A 19,404-nucleotide genomic window follows, 5' to 3' on the forward strand; every position below is an offset into this window, starting at 1 on the left:
ATAAGATCTAATAACAATAATAGTTGAAATGTATCTAGTCAATCAACTTATGCCTAAAATTAAAGAAAAAAAACTATTTAAAAAGACCAGTTCTCGATATCAGGAAGTTTACCAGTATCAAACACTCTGTATTAAGGAAAAAGTATATTAAACTCAAAAAATGCATGATAGAAATTTATTTGCCGACTCTTGATATCGTCAAAGAAATGAATATAGTTTATATGACTATTTTATTTGACAAATTTAATTATATTATAGCAATTTATAAATTTAGCTTTATACCAAATTGTCGAAAAATCTTACTATAGTTTAAATAAACTTAAAAATAGCACAAATTCATGTGAGAGTTTCCCAAGTCCTTGCTTTACCAACCAGTCATATTAGTAGCTGCTTCGAAATGTCGAACAGGTTGCCGTTCTTAAAAAAAGGCAGTTTTACAATTTCAACACAAGTTACTATGTCAAGAAGCCGAAAAAGGACCAACATATTCCACAAACCTAATTCTTAAATTTACAAGCCTTTTTTTTTTCTGGGCCTAATATTCTAAAAAGAAGATCTTGAAGTATGCGGCAGACCAAATTACCCAATTGTACAACTTAGAAAGAATTGCGGCAAAAATGGCATGATATACTGCAACAGCAGCTTTTTACCCAACAAGGAACCTGACAACGTCACTTAGTGAAATTATGCCTTCAACCCGTTTGCTTCCAGCCTCCACAATGATGAGTCGTCTCACTCCTGAGAAAAAATGATACGCGAGTTATCACGAGATGATATAGACACACTCTAGCACAAGAAAAGGCATCAGGAAACAAAGAGAATGTCTAATTTAAGAGAAAATTAACTTAAAAGGACTGCCAATTATGGTTTCAACTAACAAGCTTAGAAATGTATTCCCTTCGGTAAGAACACCAAGCCACCAAGCCTTGCACGGCCCCCAAATAACAGACTCTTACATCTAATTTATAAATTCCTTGACAATTGAATTAGAAGGATTACTGCAAGATCCTCCAGAAAACATTTATAGCAACCCCAACCCCTGGCCACTGAGTAAGCCAAAAATTGGCCAATCTTAGATTATAGGTAATGATACTAAACATGGGCACAATGGTAAGTAGTAAATGCCAACAGAGAAAATTTCCAATCAACAACCACTTAAAACTCCATTCTGAACTTAAAAACTCCATTCTGAACTTGATTCATGACATGAACTTAAAAAGAAAGTATTCGTCAACACTTGACTTCCCAACAAGCACATTTGTTAGAGAAATTGAATAACTATAGTTATCCTTGAGCAAGTTAGGTCATACACATCTCAGTTCCACATAATTTACCAAAAATATATTTATCCATATCATACACCAACATAGGTTTAAATTAGTGAGACATTTTATTCATGTGAATTTACATATTTGTCCGTGTGTTTATTATATTCAAAAAAAATGTTGCTAATGAGATTTGAACCTTAATCTAGCCTCTAGAATGCACACTTCACTACCACTATGCTAATATGTTGTACTTTAAATCATACACTTAATATGTATTTGTCACATAAGGGTTATAAAATAACATTTTAAACATATTTTTTTTTATATTTGTTGATTTAATTAGTTATATATTTCTAAAAAAATTAAGTTACTATTAAAATAATAATACTAATCAATTTATAATAGCCTAACATGGTATAAAATTAATGACATTTTATTCATTTGAAAATATAAATTTGCATGTATGTTTATTATATTTTAAAAAAAATTTGTTAACACAACAAAATGAAATAACCGATATCGAAAAACCTTATATCAAATACAAAATGAAAGATTTTGGAAGTCTAACACATTAATCACCTTGTGAAATTCTATTGTAGACACCCACAAATGCGCCTACAATGTACAAAATTGTGATAGATATCTAAACTTGCAAATTTCACTAATAGGACTGACCAACTTATTTTGCATATTAACTGTTAGTTTATTTTATGTGAATATACGAGCCACTTAGTTTTATATATATATATATATTAAATTTTAGTCTTCTGTATATTATACATATCAATTACACAATTTGTAAAGATTCAATTATGTCACATATAAGAAAATGAATTATTACATATATATTAATCTCTGAATTGATAATTAATCTACTTATATTAGTTATACTTGAGATACTACATAATTTTATTAATAAACATAAAACAAATGAATATAAATATGTTGTAAATAAATCGTAAAAAATGACCCGTGCCTCGCACAGGTTGTTATGCTAGTTTAAATATAACAGAGAACTCATAGAAACTGAGTCGTAAAAACAAATACATAAGACGGCGACGAAAATAAAGAACCTGGTGTTGCCAAGCGTTCCATCACTTTATGTAATGTATCAGAACGCAAACACATGTGACATCTTTGGCTGCTACCCCCTCTAGGAGAGTATGGTTCTTGTCCTAGCTGCAATGCCTGAAAACCAAATACAGATTTTATAATAAAAAAGGACAGAAAGTTATCAATGCAGGAAACTGGGGAATGGATTGAGTTGACACTATAATACGTAAAATATGAATACATCCGGAGTACTAAAATAGAATGAATTTGTAAACAGCCAGAGAACTAGAATAGCAGTCATTTCTGATGTAATCAGTATCTTTTCGTTTCAACTGCAATGTGGAAAAGTAATTAAAAGCTCAAAAATAGTCAACCAGCTATAGCTGATGCCTGTTAAAAAATCACACTTCTTACACATCATTGATCAAACGGAAACTGTTTAAAACAGAAACTTTTTTGAACAAGTTGAATGATAGCTACGTATGTATTAAGCTTACTTATATAGTGCATATGTATATAAGTTTCAGTTCACTAAATTATAATTATTTACAGAAGATTCCTCCAGGTTCACCGTTCCAAAATCAGGATAGAGAAATACAAGTTAATTATATAATTTGGCTTGTTTGATTGTAATATTGTAAAAATATTTATATACCTAAGGTTCAACATAGTTATTCGGATATTTGTTGAACCTTAGTTATGCTTATGCATGTTAAACCTAAACTATACGAAGCTTCAGTCAGTTACACAAATGTACCGGTTCCTTTTTAACACGTGGTATTGGTAAACCTTGGTTACATGTCTCGAACCTCAGGTATACAAAATTTCATTTATTTACAAACACGTAAACATTTTGTTCTTTAAAGCAAGGGTCAAGGTTTTTTTAATCAATTTCAAAAATGTCACCGCGCGTAAGGTTCATTGCATACATACCTAAGGTTCAATATGTCCATAAAACGTTACTAAATTTCTGCATCAAGTAATTTTTTTTTGAAACTACTAACTAGCCCTTTCCTATATATCAGATTGGCATGTGAGCAATATGGCAATAATTGATGCTGAGTGCTAAACCAATCAAATTGAGAGAAATGCAGTGATCTGACGAATGTTTGAACGAACTCTGAAGCTTTTCACAGCTTAACAAGTGTACACATGAAATCCTTGAGATATGATAAATTAACAAGTGTGAACATGAAATCCATGAGATATGATACAGAGGTTAAAATTTGGTATATGATCTAAACGCAGCTTCAAAGTGAAGAGCTAAGAAATTTTGCGGACCGAAGTGAAAGTTACAAGTGTGGGCAGTTAAGTGTCAATATAAACCAAGGAAGCAACTGACCTGGTGTATGGTCATTTCTTGCAAATTAATGTGTGTATAAACTTTGTCTTTAGCCAAAGAGGTGATATCACTGCCAAAAGCAGCAGAAAATCTGGGCAGAGTGCACATCAACAAGAAGCAAGTTATACAATAAACAATTTGTTTACCTTCGAGAGTAAACATCCAATAGGGAATCATTGTCATCCACTATTGGGATTGAACTAACTTGAGCTGCAAAAGAAAGGACTCCAGGTAAGAAATGAAGTATCATTAATACTTTATATAACATACAGATTAGTTAATCCCCATTTTCCAAAATCCCAACAGATGCATGTTATACAAAAATTTACCATAGTATATCTAAAATTTTGAAGTCAAGTATAAAGGACGGACTCCAAATGCTATAGTGCATACTGCATACTATATCTATAACAGTTATAATAGCTCATAATTGCTTGCAATCGCCCGATTCTAGTAACATGGATAAGGAAGTGGACTAAACAGCTGCATTATATTGACACAAATAAACCAAAGGTCTTGAAAGCCGGTGTTTAAATTATTAGGTTAACATAAACAGCTTTAATCCGAAATCCATCTATTCAAATAATACAATCTTCTACTCTGCAGAAATGAGGTTATCATGCTCAAACAAAATTTGAAGGAATTTAGGGACATCAATTTTACCCTTCTTTTCTAAGATATCCTTTTCACAGCTCATTGCAGCCATTCAAACAGAACATTATTATAACAGGTATCTTGTTTTCAATCACAAACAGAAGCTTAAAAATGATCAAAGAAAACAGAAAAAATGCTTTATTTACATATGTCATCAGTTTAGGAAATCTTTTACTCTTAATTAAAAAAGAAGCAGAACCTTGCATTAATGAATTAAATGCAGCATTAAGAGAGGAACTTGGTCTCAACATCGCTAATGGTCGTCGATTTGGCTCTCCGATTCTCGGGACCCAAGTCCCCAACGGAATTGAACAGATTGGTAATTGAAGTATAGGTAGCAATCCAGACGAATTCCTAAAATACCTGCATATACCTGAAATTAGCAAATCCGACGTCAGTAAGCAAATTCCTATCCTCACTTTTGAAGTTTTTCAAATTCTTACATTTTAATATTTCAGATAGTGATGCAAGACATAACAACTGTGGATATAAGCCTTCCTCTGATGATGAATGAATAATGGGCAATGCAGCAACACCGCTTTGTAAAATCTTTATAGAAACATCTTTCAAATTCTCATCTGGCCCTGCCTGAACAAGCAGCATTATGTCAGTGCAAATCAATCTTACTTTCCTTCCTTGGCATGTTATCCATATGTAATTAGCAACAAGTCCGGACAGTGCATATGCACTTGAACCAATGAACAGGTTAAAATGTTAAATATTGTATTTTTTATAAATGAATGTATAAAAAATATGTTATTAATACATCAGACACTCAGAAAGGCTACTTGGTATAGTAAATCAGATATTTTCTTTTTATTCGAGGAATAATTGATACACTGACCTAGATAATTACACCGCCAAAAGAAATTACACCACATTGCACAACTAATAAAAAAAGGGTCATCTTCTAGAATGGAGAAAGTATAACTTGCACTAAAAATGAATTAGGTATAAATTAAAACTCTAAAAGATGAAACAACCCTGACATCAGTTGAGCATGCGGCTATCTTGCTTGATTGGAAAAACAATAATATTACTACTAAAACGAATGGAAAGCCAAGCCACCAACGGATGAGTGGCTACTAACTGTACCTAAGTGACTTTGAAAATCACAATATACATATTAATCATAAAATCATAGAAATTTAACCACAGAATATTGAGCCAGCTAATCTGAACAATAAATTACAATTGATTTTTTGAGCCCTCCTATATATTAAAAAGTCACGACTTTGTTGAGAGTAAATGGACATCGAAACATCTGGACCTGGCCGAGTTGGTAGGACAGTAGGTTGAATTCGATAGTAACAAACTTGGAAAACTCACAATTTCCCTAGTTCTCTCCATCTTTTTTACTAGCTTCAGTGCCATCTAATCTTCTATAAATAACACATATCCACACATATCTACATACAATAATGAGAAAAGACCTTAAGAAGTAACATTACCAAACTTGGTTTAGTAAGTAGCAATGCCAATTGAAATTGATATGATACAAATCATGATGTATATTGAAGATAGTCACCTGGACAAGTTGACCAGGAAACTCACTCCGATGCTCATTAGCTTGTCTGTTCAAAAATAATTTTGCCTGTTTCCAAGCAGATATAGTATGAGTTTCAAGTTCTTCCTCTGTTAGACTGGACCCACGATCACCAAGCTGCAACAGGGACAATTAGTTTGAGAAAATATCAGTAATCACATCTCGAAGCTCCATATTTTTCCCAATCACAAATAAAGTAACAAGTTTAGAAATTTTGCAATAAGAGGACAGAACTTTTTGATATAACACAATAGTATATAAAGAAAAAAGTTACAAGTAAACTTAATTATGTCGAGAATAGTTTGAAGATAATTTAAATTAATGTAAAATTTTCCCAAGTTATCTATAACGTTGGTTAGTGCTTAGTAGGATAAGTAGACATAGTTAAAATAATTAGGAGAAAATATTAGGTTCCTAAATATCCTGTTTTCACGAATCACTATTTTCCTATAAATAGGCTTGTTACTTGCATTAATATATATGAAATACATATACAGATTTTATATTTATATTAGCACCATTTATCCACCAATTTTATTTTGTTCTTTTTAACCAGAAAACCCTAACAGATAAAGCAATACAAAGCCAAAAAATACTGTAGACATTTTGTAAAAAAGAAATACATATCCAGAAAACTAGTTATAAACACGACAGCTCATCTTGAATGAATCAATGCATTCTAAAGAGAACTAAATTGAGTTTAAAAAATTTCAGCAAACAAAAAACACCAACTTAAAAGCTGCTCTTAGCAATCCATTCACCAATATTTTTAGTGTCTAGTACGTAATTACAAAATATCAAACACTCGTGTAAACCATGTTTGTACTTGCATACATGGCCTAACCTTTTATTACTTTCTCCTCAAATCTTGGCAGGTCTATCCACTATGACAAAATTCCTAAAGGACCTATACTTAATAATATTTCCATTAATCTTTAATAGATTGATGTACGGAACAATACGGAGACCAAAAGAAAAAGACATTAAAGCAATCATTTTTACGTTTTACGTTACACTTTAGCAAAAACATGATGTCTAAAGTCAGAAATCTAGAAACTATCAAACTACAAATCAAGACGCGAAGGTAGGAATGAAGTCTTTTCTTGTCAACAGTTTCTTCCCCAGCTTCTTTAATAAATTATAACAAAATTCCGGTGTACTCAAATATTTACCAAATTTTGTAAAATATCACGTAAACTTATCTTCTTTAGACCTTCCAATGACTTTACTGAATGATTAATATAATTCAATGGTGAGTGAGACAAGTGTCACAGGTCATACCTCTCTCATAATCAAGATAAAATCCATAGCACTTAAAACTCCAATGAACTGCCCCTTGCAAAAGTCCCAAAGTGGAGCAACAGTAATACCCTGGAAATAACTTGAATCAGAAGATTTGTGGCTAACAGATTGATATCATACAGAAAATTGCCAAGAAATTAAATAGAGCCCGGCCTTAAAGGTAGTTTCTAAATTTCTAAGCCTTGGAAACCTATTTTGTGACGAGAACATCAAGTAGTATAATGTTTATGAAATTTTCTTTGCTTAATAAAAGTAAGCATCAGTTTGAAGACAGGAAGTACTGCTGACTATGATGAGTGATCATGTGTTAATGTTATATACCATCACAGCATCACTAAAAACAAATGATCGACAATATTCAGACCTCGGTTTATAGAATAATCTCCTTCATAATCTCAGTAGTCAATTCTACTAATAAAAGGAATTGCTTAGTGAGACTAAACTTAACCGGCAATTCTGCCTTGTCATGGTAAGTTAGAGTATAAATTATAGAACTAGCAGTAATTAGCTACTATACTTAAATTGTGCATAAAACATGTGCATAAATTATATGATCTAATTTCCAAGTTACACACTTTGCCTGTGTGCAATTTCTTTTTAATCAATTTTATAAAATATGAATCAAAAGAATGGATGCAAATTGTGGAGGAAGATGAGAAAGGCAATAAGCAAGGGTAAAAATAAAAATTATCAACAAAAGGGTAAATGCTGGCCCAGTTACAGGTTTTAATCGGTAATTCTTAAGCAAACCCAAATCTGTTATTTTTAACATTACAAATTAATAGGGGAGGAAAAGAAAACCATTCCATTGATAGAACCGCTATTCTAAGTTTACATGATATATGCAGATACATCTTTCTAGTCCTGAAAGAGGACAAATATACCTGTTCATGCAAAATATGAAAGGCTTGTTTTACAGGTAGATCAACATCTAGCGCAATGACCTGCAAGCAATACCACATGGAGAGGAAAGAAAAATGCAAAAAGCATCAAAGGTAGATGCCGGTGTTTATGTGTCTGAAATATGCAATCTTAAACATTAAAACTAAAGATAGGGTGGAAAGTTAAAAGTAGACGATCAAACCTTGCCGGACTCTGGAAGCAACTCATAAGCTGTGTGTGTAGACAAGAATGCAGAAAGACGATGACGGGAGACCTCTAAATCTGCTTCTGATATCCTAGGAAGTGCATTGTTAATTGTATCATTAGAAACTCTCACCTGCATACAATATGGATATTATACCAAATTCACCCTAGTAAATCCATCAAAGCACACAATGATTTAATTAGAGTATATAAAGACAGGAATTGGTGGATAATTGAACTAATATCCGGTAATACATTGTAAGAAAACCTAGAAATGAGTCATACCATACGCTGAAAGGCAGCATTATCGACATCCATGCTAGAACCGGAAGGTATTTGCGGACTCGGGATTGTAGGATTATAAACAGAATCTCTTGTCAACATGACAGTAGCAGAATCTCTTGATAACATGACAGAATTCACCGTTCCAAAGTTTCCGTTCACGCATGGTTGGCGCTCATCATGTCGCCATTCACCATCAACAATGAATTTATACTGGTAGGAAATGAAATATCAATGTGAAGGCCTTCAACAGATGAGACAATTCGGAGTATAATATGTTCATTAATTTACGCAGAACATAAATATTAAGAAAATGATGAACCAAAGCATAATTGACGCTTTCATCATTTAGGATTTTCGATGTATGTCAAAACTTATTTTTTGTACCATCACTTCTTGCCTTCACTGACACTAAAAGAAAAATAGTTGCACGTAAGCTCTGCACTGGAGCATCCACCGATATCACTGGGAGCCCATATATCAGTTTCAAACCTAGGAAGCAGGGGTACTTGGTTCACTCAACGTATCCCTTGTCGGATACATACTCAGACACTCATTTCCTTGCAAAATACCAATTTTGCATTTTCTTCATACAAACTATAGTTAAAAATATTGTTAACTAGCCACTTCCACTAAAGTAAAGTATTGGTGTTCATTAACAAATAAAAAGTATGATATATAATTAATTTTACAGTAATGAAAATTTTAACTTAAATTCTTGAATTTAGATGATTAAATTATTTAGAAAAATGGCCCAAAATAACTAATTTAAAAAACTCATATGTCCAATATACCCAGCATCTGATCTTTTTACCTACCATATACGCTCATCAGTAAGGCGTATATCATACAAATATAAAAATTGAAACCCACCCAGCCCGTTGAATAAAAAAACATAACCCCCAAAAGACATAACCCCTATCTTGTTCTACTGCTGCTGCAATTGAGATTAAGAGCTGTAGTTGAATCCAACTGATTTTACCCCTTATTCATGCCAATTAACACTAATAAACTGTAGGTTGTCATCCTTTGGCGTATCAACACTAAGATCCAAGGTTCACCATACACTGCCATATCCAGTTCATACTACAGCAAAGGAGGCGTATGTATTCAGTTTACATGTCGGACAGTACAACGTATCCACAAGGAATATTGGTCGTCCTTAGGCGTATCCAGCGGATACTGAGACCTCCTGGCAGATCCTGACCGTTTGATGAGGAACGGGAGTGGAAAATGTTTATATATGTTATTTATGAGTTTATATGTATTTAGATTAGAGAGGATTAAAATTATCTGTTTGGGTTTTATGCGGGGCTAGTAGTTTATTAATTAAATAGGTTATGTATAATAAAGCCCAATTGTTACGGGCCTTAGTCCATAAGATTTAATACTCGGGTTTTATAGTCTATATAAGTGATTTAATCCTCACATTATTACTTAGCTTTGATTATACATTTTCTTGGGAATAATATTGATTAATTATTCTTGGCAATCGTATAATTCATTGCTTGTTCTCTTATTCGCGATCTTGTTTATTAAATCGTTGTTTCTTCATATTCTGTCCTGCATCACCGTTAGGCTCTGTTCTCTCAATGATTAGCGCATCTACTACATTTTGGGCATATCCGGGGAATACTACTACCTGTCCGGCATATCCCGGTAATACCCATCACTGGTAGGCGTAACCTATGTAAGGCTATGTGTTTATCTTATCTGAAGTGGAGAATACTGCTTAAGATTCGGCGCATCCATCTGACACGCACGCTGGTCACAGAGGAGTATCCAGGGATGCTCTTTCTCCAGGGCGTAACTGGTGGGCATTTCGGGTGCTAACCCCCGCCAGTGGGTATTTCAAGCTCGCTTTGTTCAACCGTGGGTAATTCTGGTGTTTCACCCCATTATTTATTGATTCAATTAGTATTAGCCTTTTAGTTTTTTTATAATGTCAAATTCTTGAATTTAGATGATTACATTATTTATTGATTCAATTTGTATTAGCCTTTTAATTTTGTTATAATGTCAAACACTCACACACACACATATATATATCTATTCATATAGGCCATATCTCTCGCACCCGGATCCCCCATTTATCATAATTATTGATTTCGTGCATCTGTGCAGTATGCACCCATAATAACTTTAAGTGAAAAGTTATTTTTTTTTACGTTGAATTAATCTGTTTGGGTAACTGTATTAAAATTAATTAGGAGTTTAGTAAATTATAATCTAAAGTAAACTTTTAATTAAAAAATTAAATTTATATTATTTGAAGATAAACTAAAATAGGGTACATATCAACTACATACCAGCATTAAATAGATCTGAACGTTCAATAGAAAAGGTTTAAGTAAAACGTACCTAACGGCATTTTTTAATTTTAATTCAAAGCTATCTTTAAAGAACTACTCCCTCAGTTCCTTCCAATTGTTTACATTTCTGAGGAAGTGTCTGAAACGCATTTTAAGGTGCATAAAAAGTATAGTTATGTAACTTATTTTTACAATTTTCTTTTTCTGAATAAAAGTTAAATGTTTTAATTTTTATTCAGAAAAAAAAATTGTAAAAAAAATTACAGAACTATACGTAATATGCACCTTAAAATGCGTGTCGAACACTCTCTAAAAAATGTAAACAATTGAAAAGGACGGAGGGAGTAAATAACAGCAAAGCCAAACAAATGAAAAGAAACTTAAGGCGGGTTGAATCCTACTTCCAGTCAAGCCCAAACAAGCTCTTGGTCTATTACACGACATTTAGATTCCATTTCCATCCAAGCACATTTTTTTGCAAAAGGTGACCAAGTTCGTCAACATTGTCAAAGTTGCCTAATTTTAAGTGAACTATCCAAAGTTGGCTTTTGACCAACTAAACCATTTTTTAATCTTTATTGTGGTGTAATTGAGTAGAATCAAGTATCTATTGTGTGGGTGCTTACTCTAGATAGTTAACGCAAACAGAAATCAAAATATTAGCCCGTAATGGGTATTTATTATAAAAGATTTAATTCAGTCGATTGTGTGGATTTAGAAATATTCTAGCATATATGTCCCTGTCTTTCCACGTTAGATTATAATTTCTTAATACAAATTTTGTAAATTCCCGCATACTGAAAGCCAGTAGATTTACCTACTGACTAGTGATTTTTAATCATCTTTATGGGTTCAATTCAAATTTTTATTTTAACGGCAGAGGAAAGAGGAATCCTTTGTCACTACACCCTCACTTCCTTTTATATTTATTTATTCATATATATATATATATATATATATATATAGTCTTGCATCACCTCCCATATGATAGGGGTGGGATTTTATTATATAGAATATTATTTATTATTACTAGCTTATATCATGTGCAATGCACGCGCTATTTATCATATTATTTGTAATTTAATAATTTAAGTTTTTACTTATACTAACTTATAATCCGTGAGATGCATGGTTGTTATTAATAATTGTTATTTTTATTATCTTAATTTTAATATTTTATCAACTGGATATGTTAAAAAAAAAGTAGGCCTGTTTTCGTTTGTAAAAAATAGGTATGTTAAAATAGGTAAATATCTTTTTAAATTAATTAAAACCGTTAAAATAGGTTTTAAAATAAATAAATTCATAAATTGACCCAAGAAAATAGATTTTGACAGGATAGGCTCGGCCCAAGTAAACAATTCTTAGAGATATATTTCAATTAGGATAGACCACTAAAATAAATAAGTCCATTACCCAATCCAAATATATTTTATTGATTGAATTTGTTAAAAAAATTAAATAAGACTTAGAGATGTGATTTCTTTAGAATAAGATAATCACGCATGTTAAAATAGGAAAATAACTTTTCAAAACAATTACAACCACTAATATTGGTCTCAAAACAAATAGGCCAGTAGACCGATCTAAGTAAATAGATTTTTACATATATAGGCCCATGGACCAGTCTAAGGAAATATGTTTTAAAATAAAAAGGCTAGTAAACCTCACCTAAGTAAATAGATTTTAAAATAAATAAACACGTTACTCCCCCAAGTAAATAGCTCTTAGATGTGTCCTATAAAAACTTCCAAGTACATAGGTTAAAAATGTGCTGTAATTAGAATACTTAAATTCCTTATAATGTAAATTTTTTTTTAAATAATTTGGCCACTAAAATAGGTTTAAAATAAATAGGCCTCAATCGCCCTAATAGTTAGATTTGTTACAAAAACAAGTACGCATAGAGATGTATTTTTCTTTAGAATATTTTGTTATGATAATTAGGCATGTTTAAATAGGAAAACAACTTTTCAAAATTATCATAAATATAGATTTAAAAATAAATAGGCCCATAAACCAGCCAAAGTAAAAAATGTTTTAAACTAAATAGGCATGCAGAAATAGGTATCAAAATACATGAATTCATATACCCACCCCAGTAAATTGGTCTAGAAATGTGTCCCACAAACCAGGCCATACCAGGCCATTTAAATAGATATTAGATATGTATTTTAATTAAATTAGTTGAATTTATTTTAATTAAAATAAATATTTAAATTAATTTGGCAATTCAAATAGGGCTAAAAATAGAGAAAATACCAAATACCTCAATTTGAGAATTTATGGACTTATTTACCCGATATCAGATTCTTGGCCCTATTTACCCTGGAAAACGATTTAACGCGGCTTTATCATATATATTATTTGACACAATCAACATAGCATAATCATAATGCAAAGCACACGGATGTGAGTAGGCCAGTGCGTGCACCTCATAATCATATGTGCACCTCATACAGCCTGTTGTTTTCATTCAACTGAAATAAAATAAAAGATGAAAAGACCTCTCCCGCATACAAACACAAGCACTTGTTTCCGGCCATCTATTTACATTCCAATTTCATCATCTTCTCAACAATAATCACGACATCTTCATCTTAATCCTCGTATACTCATACATACATATACACACACAAGTTAAACATACATACAAAATAAACGAGATTGAATTTGATTTGCCTCTTTCCAGAAAATAAACTCCGATCGCTGGCAAAGGTATGAGAATTATTAGCACCGACATCGTATTACAACACTTTACAAGATGCATCCATTCTCGATCATCTATTCATATAATTGACAGAAATACGAAGTATCATATCAGTGTAATACGTAATATCATGCTCCGTACCAAGCTTCTGAAAATACATGCCTCGCACTATGATTCTAATGTAGTATCAAGGTCATACCTAACTCGCAGGATCGAAAAACCCTTTTACGGTGTTGCTTATTCCGTGTCAGTACAAGGCAGCGACAATTCTTGCATATTAGTATGATGCGGCAAACGAGATTCGAGATTTCATATCCATGAGGCATTTTGGGTCACCTTTTCTGCCTAGAGCATTTTAGGCTTCCTTGATTTAGTTTTAGTTATATAGGGCCATCACCCTTTAAAAATAAACCAACCCAAGTACCGATAGCCCAGAACAAAATTTTTAAGGTTTTGAATTTGTTTTAGAGTTGTTTCAATAATTTGAATTATTGTATGGGTTTTAAATGGAATAGAGTTTTAAAATAATAATACCCATTAAAAAGGTTTTTTTAAATAAGTAGGCTCTAAAGATGTGTACAATTAAAACAGTTATATGTGTTTTAATCAGCAAATGTGTTTATTTAACATAGTTAGGCCCGTTAATGAAATGGTTAATTTTATACTACTATTGTATAAAAAAGTTAATGGTGATATTATTAATGATTTGATCTTCTTGTTAGGCAATTTCTAACTTAATATTACAATCAATTATTTATGTTTATATGTTATGCATTTATTTCACTTAAATATTTATATTAATATAAGCTATCGATCTGGAGTTACTATGTGCACAAAATTTGCCAAAAGTCAGTTTAAAAAAGTCAACAAAAATTATGATGAAATATAAAACTCCATAGAAGTCGTTAAAAGTTTATAAAATTTGCAGAATTCATTGACTTTTAAACAGTCAATAACATTCATTTTGAGTTATAATACAATTACACCCCTAAATCTACTAAACAAATGATATAATTAAGATCTCTTTTCAAAACTAAGAACACCAAATTTAATGCCTTTTTCAAGTCATCTTTAAGGTAATAAAGCGGACAAGAGTCGTTAAAATAAAAACAGAGCCTAGGTATAAATTACAAGTAAAGGAGTTAACATGAAATAGTTCCAGTAAAATAAATGCAAATCTATAAAGTTAATGTTTGAGTTCCATAAATAGGAAACGGACAATGAATATGATGCTAAGAAGCAGGGGTGCGCCAACCCCCTGGAGCACTGCGCACTAAAAGCTTCGGGGGTGCGGGTGCGTTCGGGGGTGCGCGTGGGTGCGCACGGGGTGCGTCACGCGGCATATCCCCGTATTTGGCAGCTGGGATTCGCTGGGGTGCGGGAAGAGGGGTGCGGGAAGGGTATATTTCGTATTTTTTTATTTTTTTTTTTACTTTCAATTACATAAAAATCACTTACGAGTTTCATCTCGTGAGAGGAGCAACCCTTATTAGACTTGTGAGGCAAGAAAGGGGAGGCAACTGGGTGACTTCATCTTCATCGTCGTGTTCTCCGTCACGAACTCCGGCAGAGTTTTCTACTTTTATGACTTCCTAGTTGTATGTATGGGTTGTATATATATATAATACACTGTGTTTTGTTTGTGTGTGTCTATGTGAAGTGTTTGTGTGTGTCCACGTAAGCTGCTCTGCTCCCAAGGAATAAGACCACTGTTACTTTTTTAAATATATTTGTTAAATCAATTTTTGTTTATTTGTTTATTAATTAATATTATTATACTGTTTTGTTTGTACAATTGTGTAAACATGATTGACTGTGTATTGTTTGGCAACTTGTTTGTTTATTTTTTTAGTTATTTGTCTTTTAATTATTAAGGATGTTGAATTCTGTATTGCTATTCAGGATGTTAAACTTGTTTATTTGACTATTTTGTTTAATTTCATAGATATCTCTATAAATTATATATAATATATATTATTTTATTTTTTTTGCCGTATCCCCCCACACCCGAATCCCCATATTTTTATTTTTGCCGAATTCCTGTATCCCCGCCCTGCGCACCCGCACTCCCGCACCCGCACCCTTGCTTCCTAGATATGATGTCTCTGAAGGTCGGTTTCAGTTAATATTGACCAGTTCCGGTTAATATTGTCAGCATTGAAAATGTTTTACTATCACCGCAACAAAATATTTTAAAGATCATCAGCCATGCGTACACAATGTTTTTATGTTTTAAGGCATTCGATCATTATAATCATTTCTTGACATGCCTATCTATCCATAAATTTATAAGGCACTTAACAATTTAGACTAAAACCACAACGAACTATCTTATTTTTTCGAGCAACCACGATTTCATAAAATATATATCATGCACATCAGTCACACAAAACTAAGATTGAGATACCTACAATCTAATACAACTGCTACTAATTATTAGAATTGCCAATCACTACAACAAGCAAAAACTGGACAAAATTTATCAGTTTATGACTACAAAAAGAACTAGGACTATAACCAAACCTGGTGGAAACCGGGAGGTAAACTGCAAATTGTTTGAAAAACAGTAGGGCAACCCTCAACCGGTGACATTTGAAAATGCTCAGTCCACCTTAAATAAATTCAGCACACCATCAATCAGTTAAATGAAAACAAGCAAAAAATACAACAATTCAACCACATTTAAAACTGCCGAAAAGCAGCAACTCTAGTTACAAACAAAAAACCTAAACTCTCACCCCGTAAATGAACCGCTGAGATAAACACTTCTGCCTCCATAAGGCCACACAAATCTTGTCGGTATAAGCACTGTCCCAGTAGCAGCAACACCACTTTCACGGCCATAATCCATACCAGAAGGGAACATAAAAAACCTCAAGAAAATCTCGAAAACAACTACTCTGTATCAGATTTGTCAAGTGAAGCTACAAATGTTAAAAATCAGGCAAATACAATGCAACCCAGATCCCCAATTATACATTACTAAATTCCCAAATGATCAACACTTGGTAATCAAACACAACCCATGTTCTAAAAATACAATCTTTTTCAACTCCTCAGCTAAAAAAACCCAAGAAAACAAAACTAACACAGTCAAAACCGACAAAAGGGCTTATAGATAAATAGATACACACCAAGTTCACCAAAAAAATTCTCAAAAAAGGGTAACAAAACTGGGGCAAATCCCACTTTCTAGATAAACAAATAAAGACCCACAAAATTATATAAATAAAAATTCAAGAAAAACATTCATTTGGGTATAAATTTGCAAACGCAAAAAAGCAAAATTAAAAATTAAAAAGATTAAAAGGGAATCTAAATTGGGGAAATTAAAGAAAAGGGGTGTTGAATAAGAGAAGAACAGGGGAGTGTGTCTGTGTATAGCCCTAAAATAAACTTATTTTTTAATTTTTAATAAAAATGTCAGAATAAGAATATTTATTTTTAGTAAAGTAACAAATTTTGTTATTTTGGCGTTTATATAAATGCATGTATGATGTATGTCTAACTATTGTATAGCGCGACAAGAGCAGGCAGCATTCTTTTTCATCAACAAACACGTAGCCGCGTACAGTTAAATAAACAGTTTTTGTGTATATATAAAGGGCAAGCTCCAAAACAAAATTTAAGTTTTTTGGTAGGTGAGTTTACTATTTATGTCCTTGGTTAGTTTTGGATGGTCTTGGCCGTCAGGGGAGAGCTGAGTCCAATGGCTCAAGTTTTGGTTAAAATCTTAATCGAAATTATGTATCTTTAATTTTAAAATTGAAAATCGCAATCAAAACATAAGTTTTATTATTTCAAAAAAGGACGGTTCAATTTATTTTGATTTGCTTTTGGTTATAAAATCGGATAAAATAGTTTAGAAAAAATATTACAATTTTAATAAGCATGTAGAATTAAATAAAAAAATTAGGTATATTGTGTGAGTTGCAGTAGTCTTATCTTTTAACCGATTTAACATTTCAAAAATAAACTTAGATTTGCAAGAATACAAGCACTCCAACAAGTTCTCTACATATGCTTGTTAGTTAAATTTTGACAAGGTTGAAGAAGAAAGTGTCTAAAAACTTCCGCGTGACCTAAAGTGCATATATTTTTCCTTATTTCGTCAAAAAGTATCAATAACAATTACTAAGAGATATGGTTGAATCACCACATTGATTAATAAAGTCATACTGATGATATGCGATAAGAGTATTGTATAGTAGGAGGTTTGCATGCATTATTGGAAAACACAAGTCACATAATCACACATTTTACTTGTAAACCCAAGAATGTGTTGGTCTTTGTGTTTCGAACGCAAGTAAAAATTTTATGCAAGCGCACACCAACTCTCTCTCTGTTAACCAAGAAGAAGGTTATGTCTCTCTCTCACAATCTTAATCTCGACTCGCCGGGCGATACAAACTCTATATGACATTTTCGGATGGGTCAGGGTGGTTATATGATCTATCCATTTCAAGTTTAAACTGGTGTCATTTTTCTTCCATACAGCAACTCAGTCTCAACTCAATTCAAACAATTAAGGGAATTTTTAACTCGTACAACCCATTTCTCATCATTTTTCAATTGGTAAATGGTAAGATTCGTGGTATTGACCCCCACAATGGTATGGAATTTTAATCTTTTAGACTTAAAGCTTAATAACTATTTAATTGAGTTCTTCATAAATTATTGAAGGGTTTGATTATTTTTTGAGAACTTTCTCTGATGCCATTTTTATGCAACATTCTCAGTAAGGCAATATTCGTGTTCTTACATTGTCAAAAACTTCTCGGCCTTGGCTTTTTCGGAAAATTTGGGTTGTGTCCATTTTGTTAATTGAGATTTTTTATATTCTTGAAAGAATTTCATAAAGGATCGCAAGAATATTAGAAATATTTTGATGTTTATGACTTGCATACTTTTGAACGTAACCGGAGGTATTTACTACCACAAACTGTGAAAATTATATGTTTATTTGTTGAAATAGGTTGCTTTATTAATGTGATTTTAGTTTTAATTTCATTGGTTGTTAGGGCGAAAACACGCGCTAATAATACACGCAGGTATAAGCATTCGCAAGTAATATAGAATATTTTCTAGTTCGTTCACACAGAGACTCAGACTAATTATGTTCAATTAACACTCACTCACCAATGTATAATTACTTCTCAATGTCAAGACAATAACACTTAGATTTGATTAACTAATTATTGACTATAATTAACTACGAGAATTAAGTACTTAATTGACACTTGAATTAACAATATTAAAACACACATGAGATCACAACTTCATTACTACTTCCTTCAATATTCATTGTCATTACCCTTAGCATGCAACAGTGATGATATTAATCGAACAACACGAAACTGATAAAAACCAACTTTCATTGTACTAATACCATTCTACCAATCATCCACAATTAAGATAGAAGTTGAATAGGCATCAATTATGTTGAGACCCTATATGTCTACAGAATTTGACAACATAACGATTTAAGCACAAGTTATTCCTTTTGATTACACAGGGCAAATAAAACGGTTAGAGTTACCCACTAATCATGCATACACATACATGAACCTATGCTATCATGGCAAGTTCTAAATCTCAAGATCCACTGTCGCTTCACAAGAGATTAACACCCTATCTTATATGTTCGTGACGCACATAAGACGAATAAGCACAACCAATACTAGATATCATACAATCATCACACACTAAGGTATTAAACAACTAACTAAAGAATTCCATAGTAAATCCGTTATGACCCCATGATTACGATTAGCCCATGATAGCACTCATCGTCATCATGGGTTCATATGAAAACATGATAATAACACACAAGAATAATAACTAAAACT

At 32.3% G+C, this 19,404-nt stretch overlaps 1 protein-coding gene across 1 annotated transcript; it reads right to left on the reverse strand.

Moving 5' to 3' along the window:
• Positions 1-303: 303 nt before the first annotated feature.
• Positions 304-16,980, reverse strand: LOC141677618 (sucrose nonfermenting 4-like protein). Its single transcript, XM_074483619.1, has 13 exons — positions 16,294-16,980; positions 16,079-16,166; positions 8,537-8,746; positions 8,250-8,384; positions 8,050-8,109; positions 7,145-7,234; positions 5,846-5,980; positions 4,761-4,905; positions 4,517-4,690; positions 3,810-3,873; positions 3,664-3,733; positions 2,342-2,456; positions 304-738 (listed from the first exon to the last, which is right to left on the reverse strand). Exons 1-13 carry the CDS (start codon positions 16,419-16,421, stop codon positions 647-649), a joined length of 1,506 nt encoding a protein of 501 aa, XP_074339720.1. The 5' UTR covers positions 16,422-16,980; the 3' UTR covers positions 304-646.
• Between the last annotated feature and the right edge of the window lie 2,424 nt (positions 16,981-19,404).

The sequence above is a fragment of the Apium graveolens genome, chromosome 8 (genome assembly GCF_009905375.1).
Source record: "Apium graveolens cultivar Ventura chromosome 8, ASM990537v1, whole genome shotgun sequence".
Taxonomy (NCBI): domain Eukaryota; kingdom Viridiplantae; phylum Streptophyta; class Magnoliopsida; order Apiales; family Apiaceae; genus Apium; species Apium graveolens.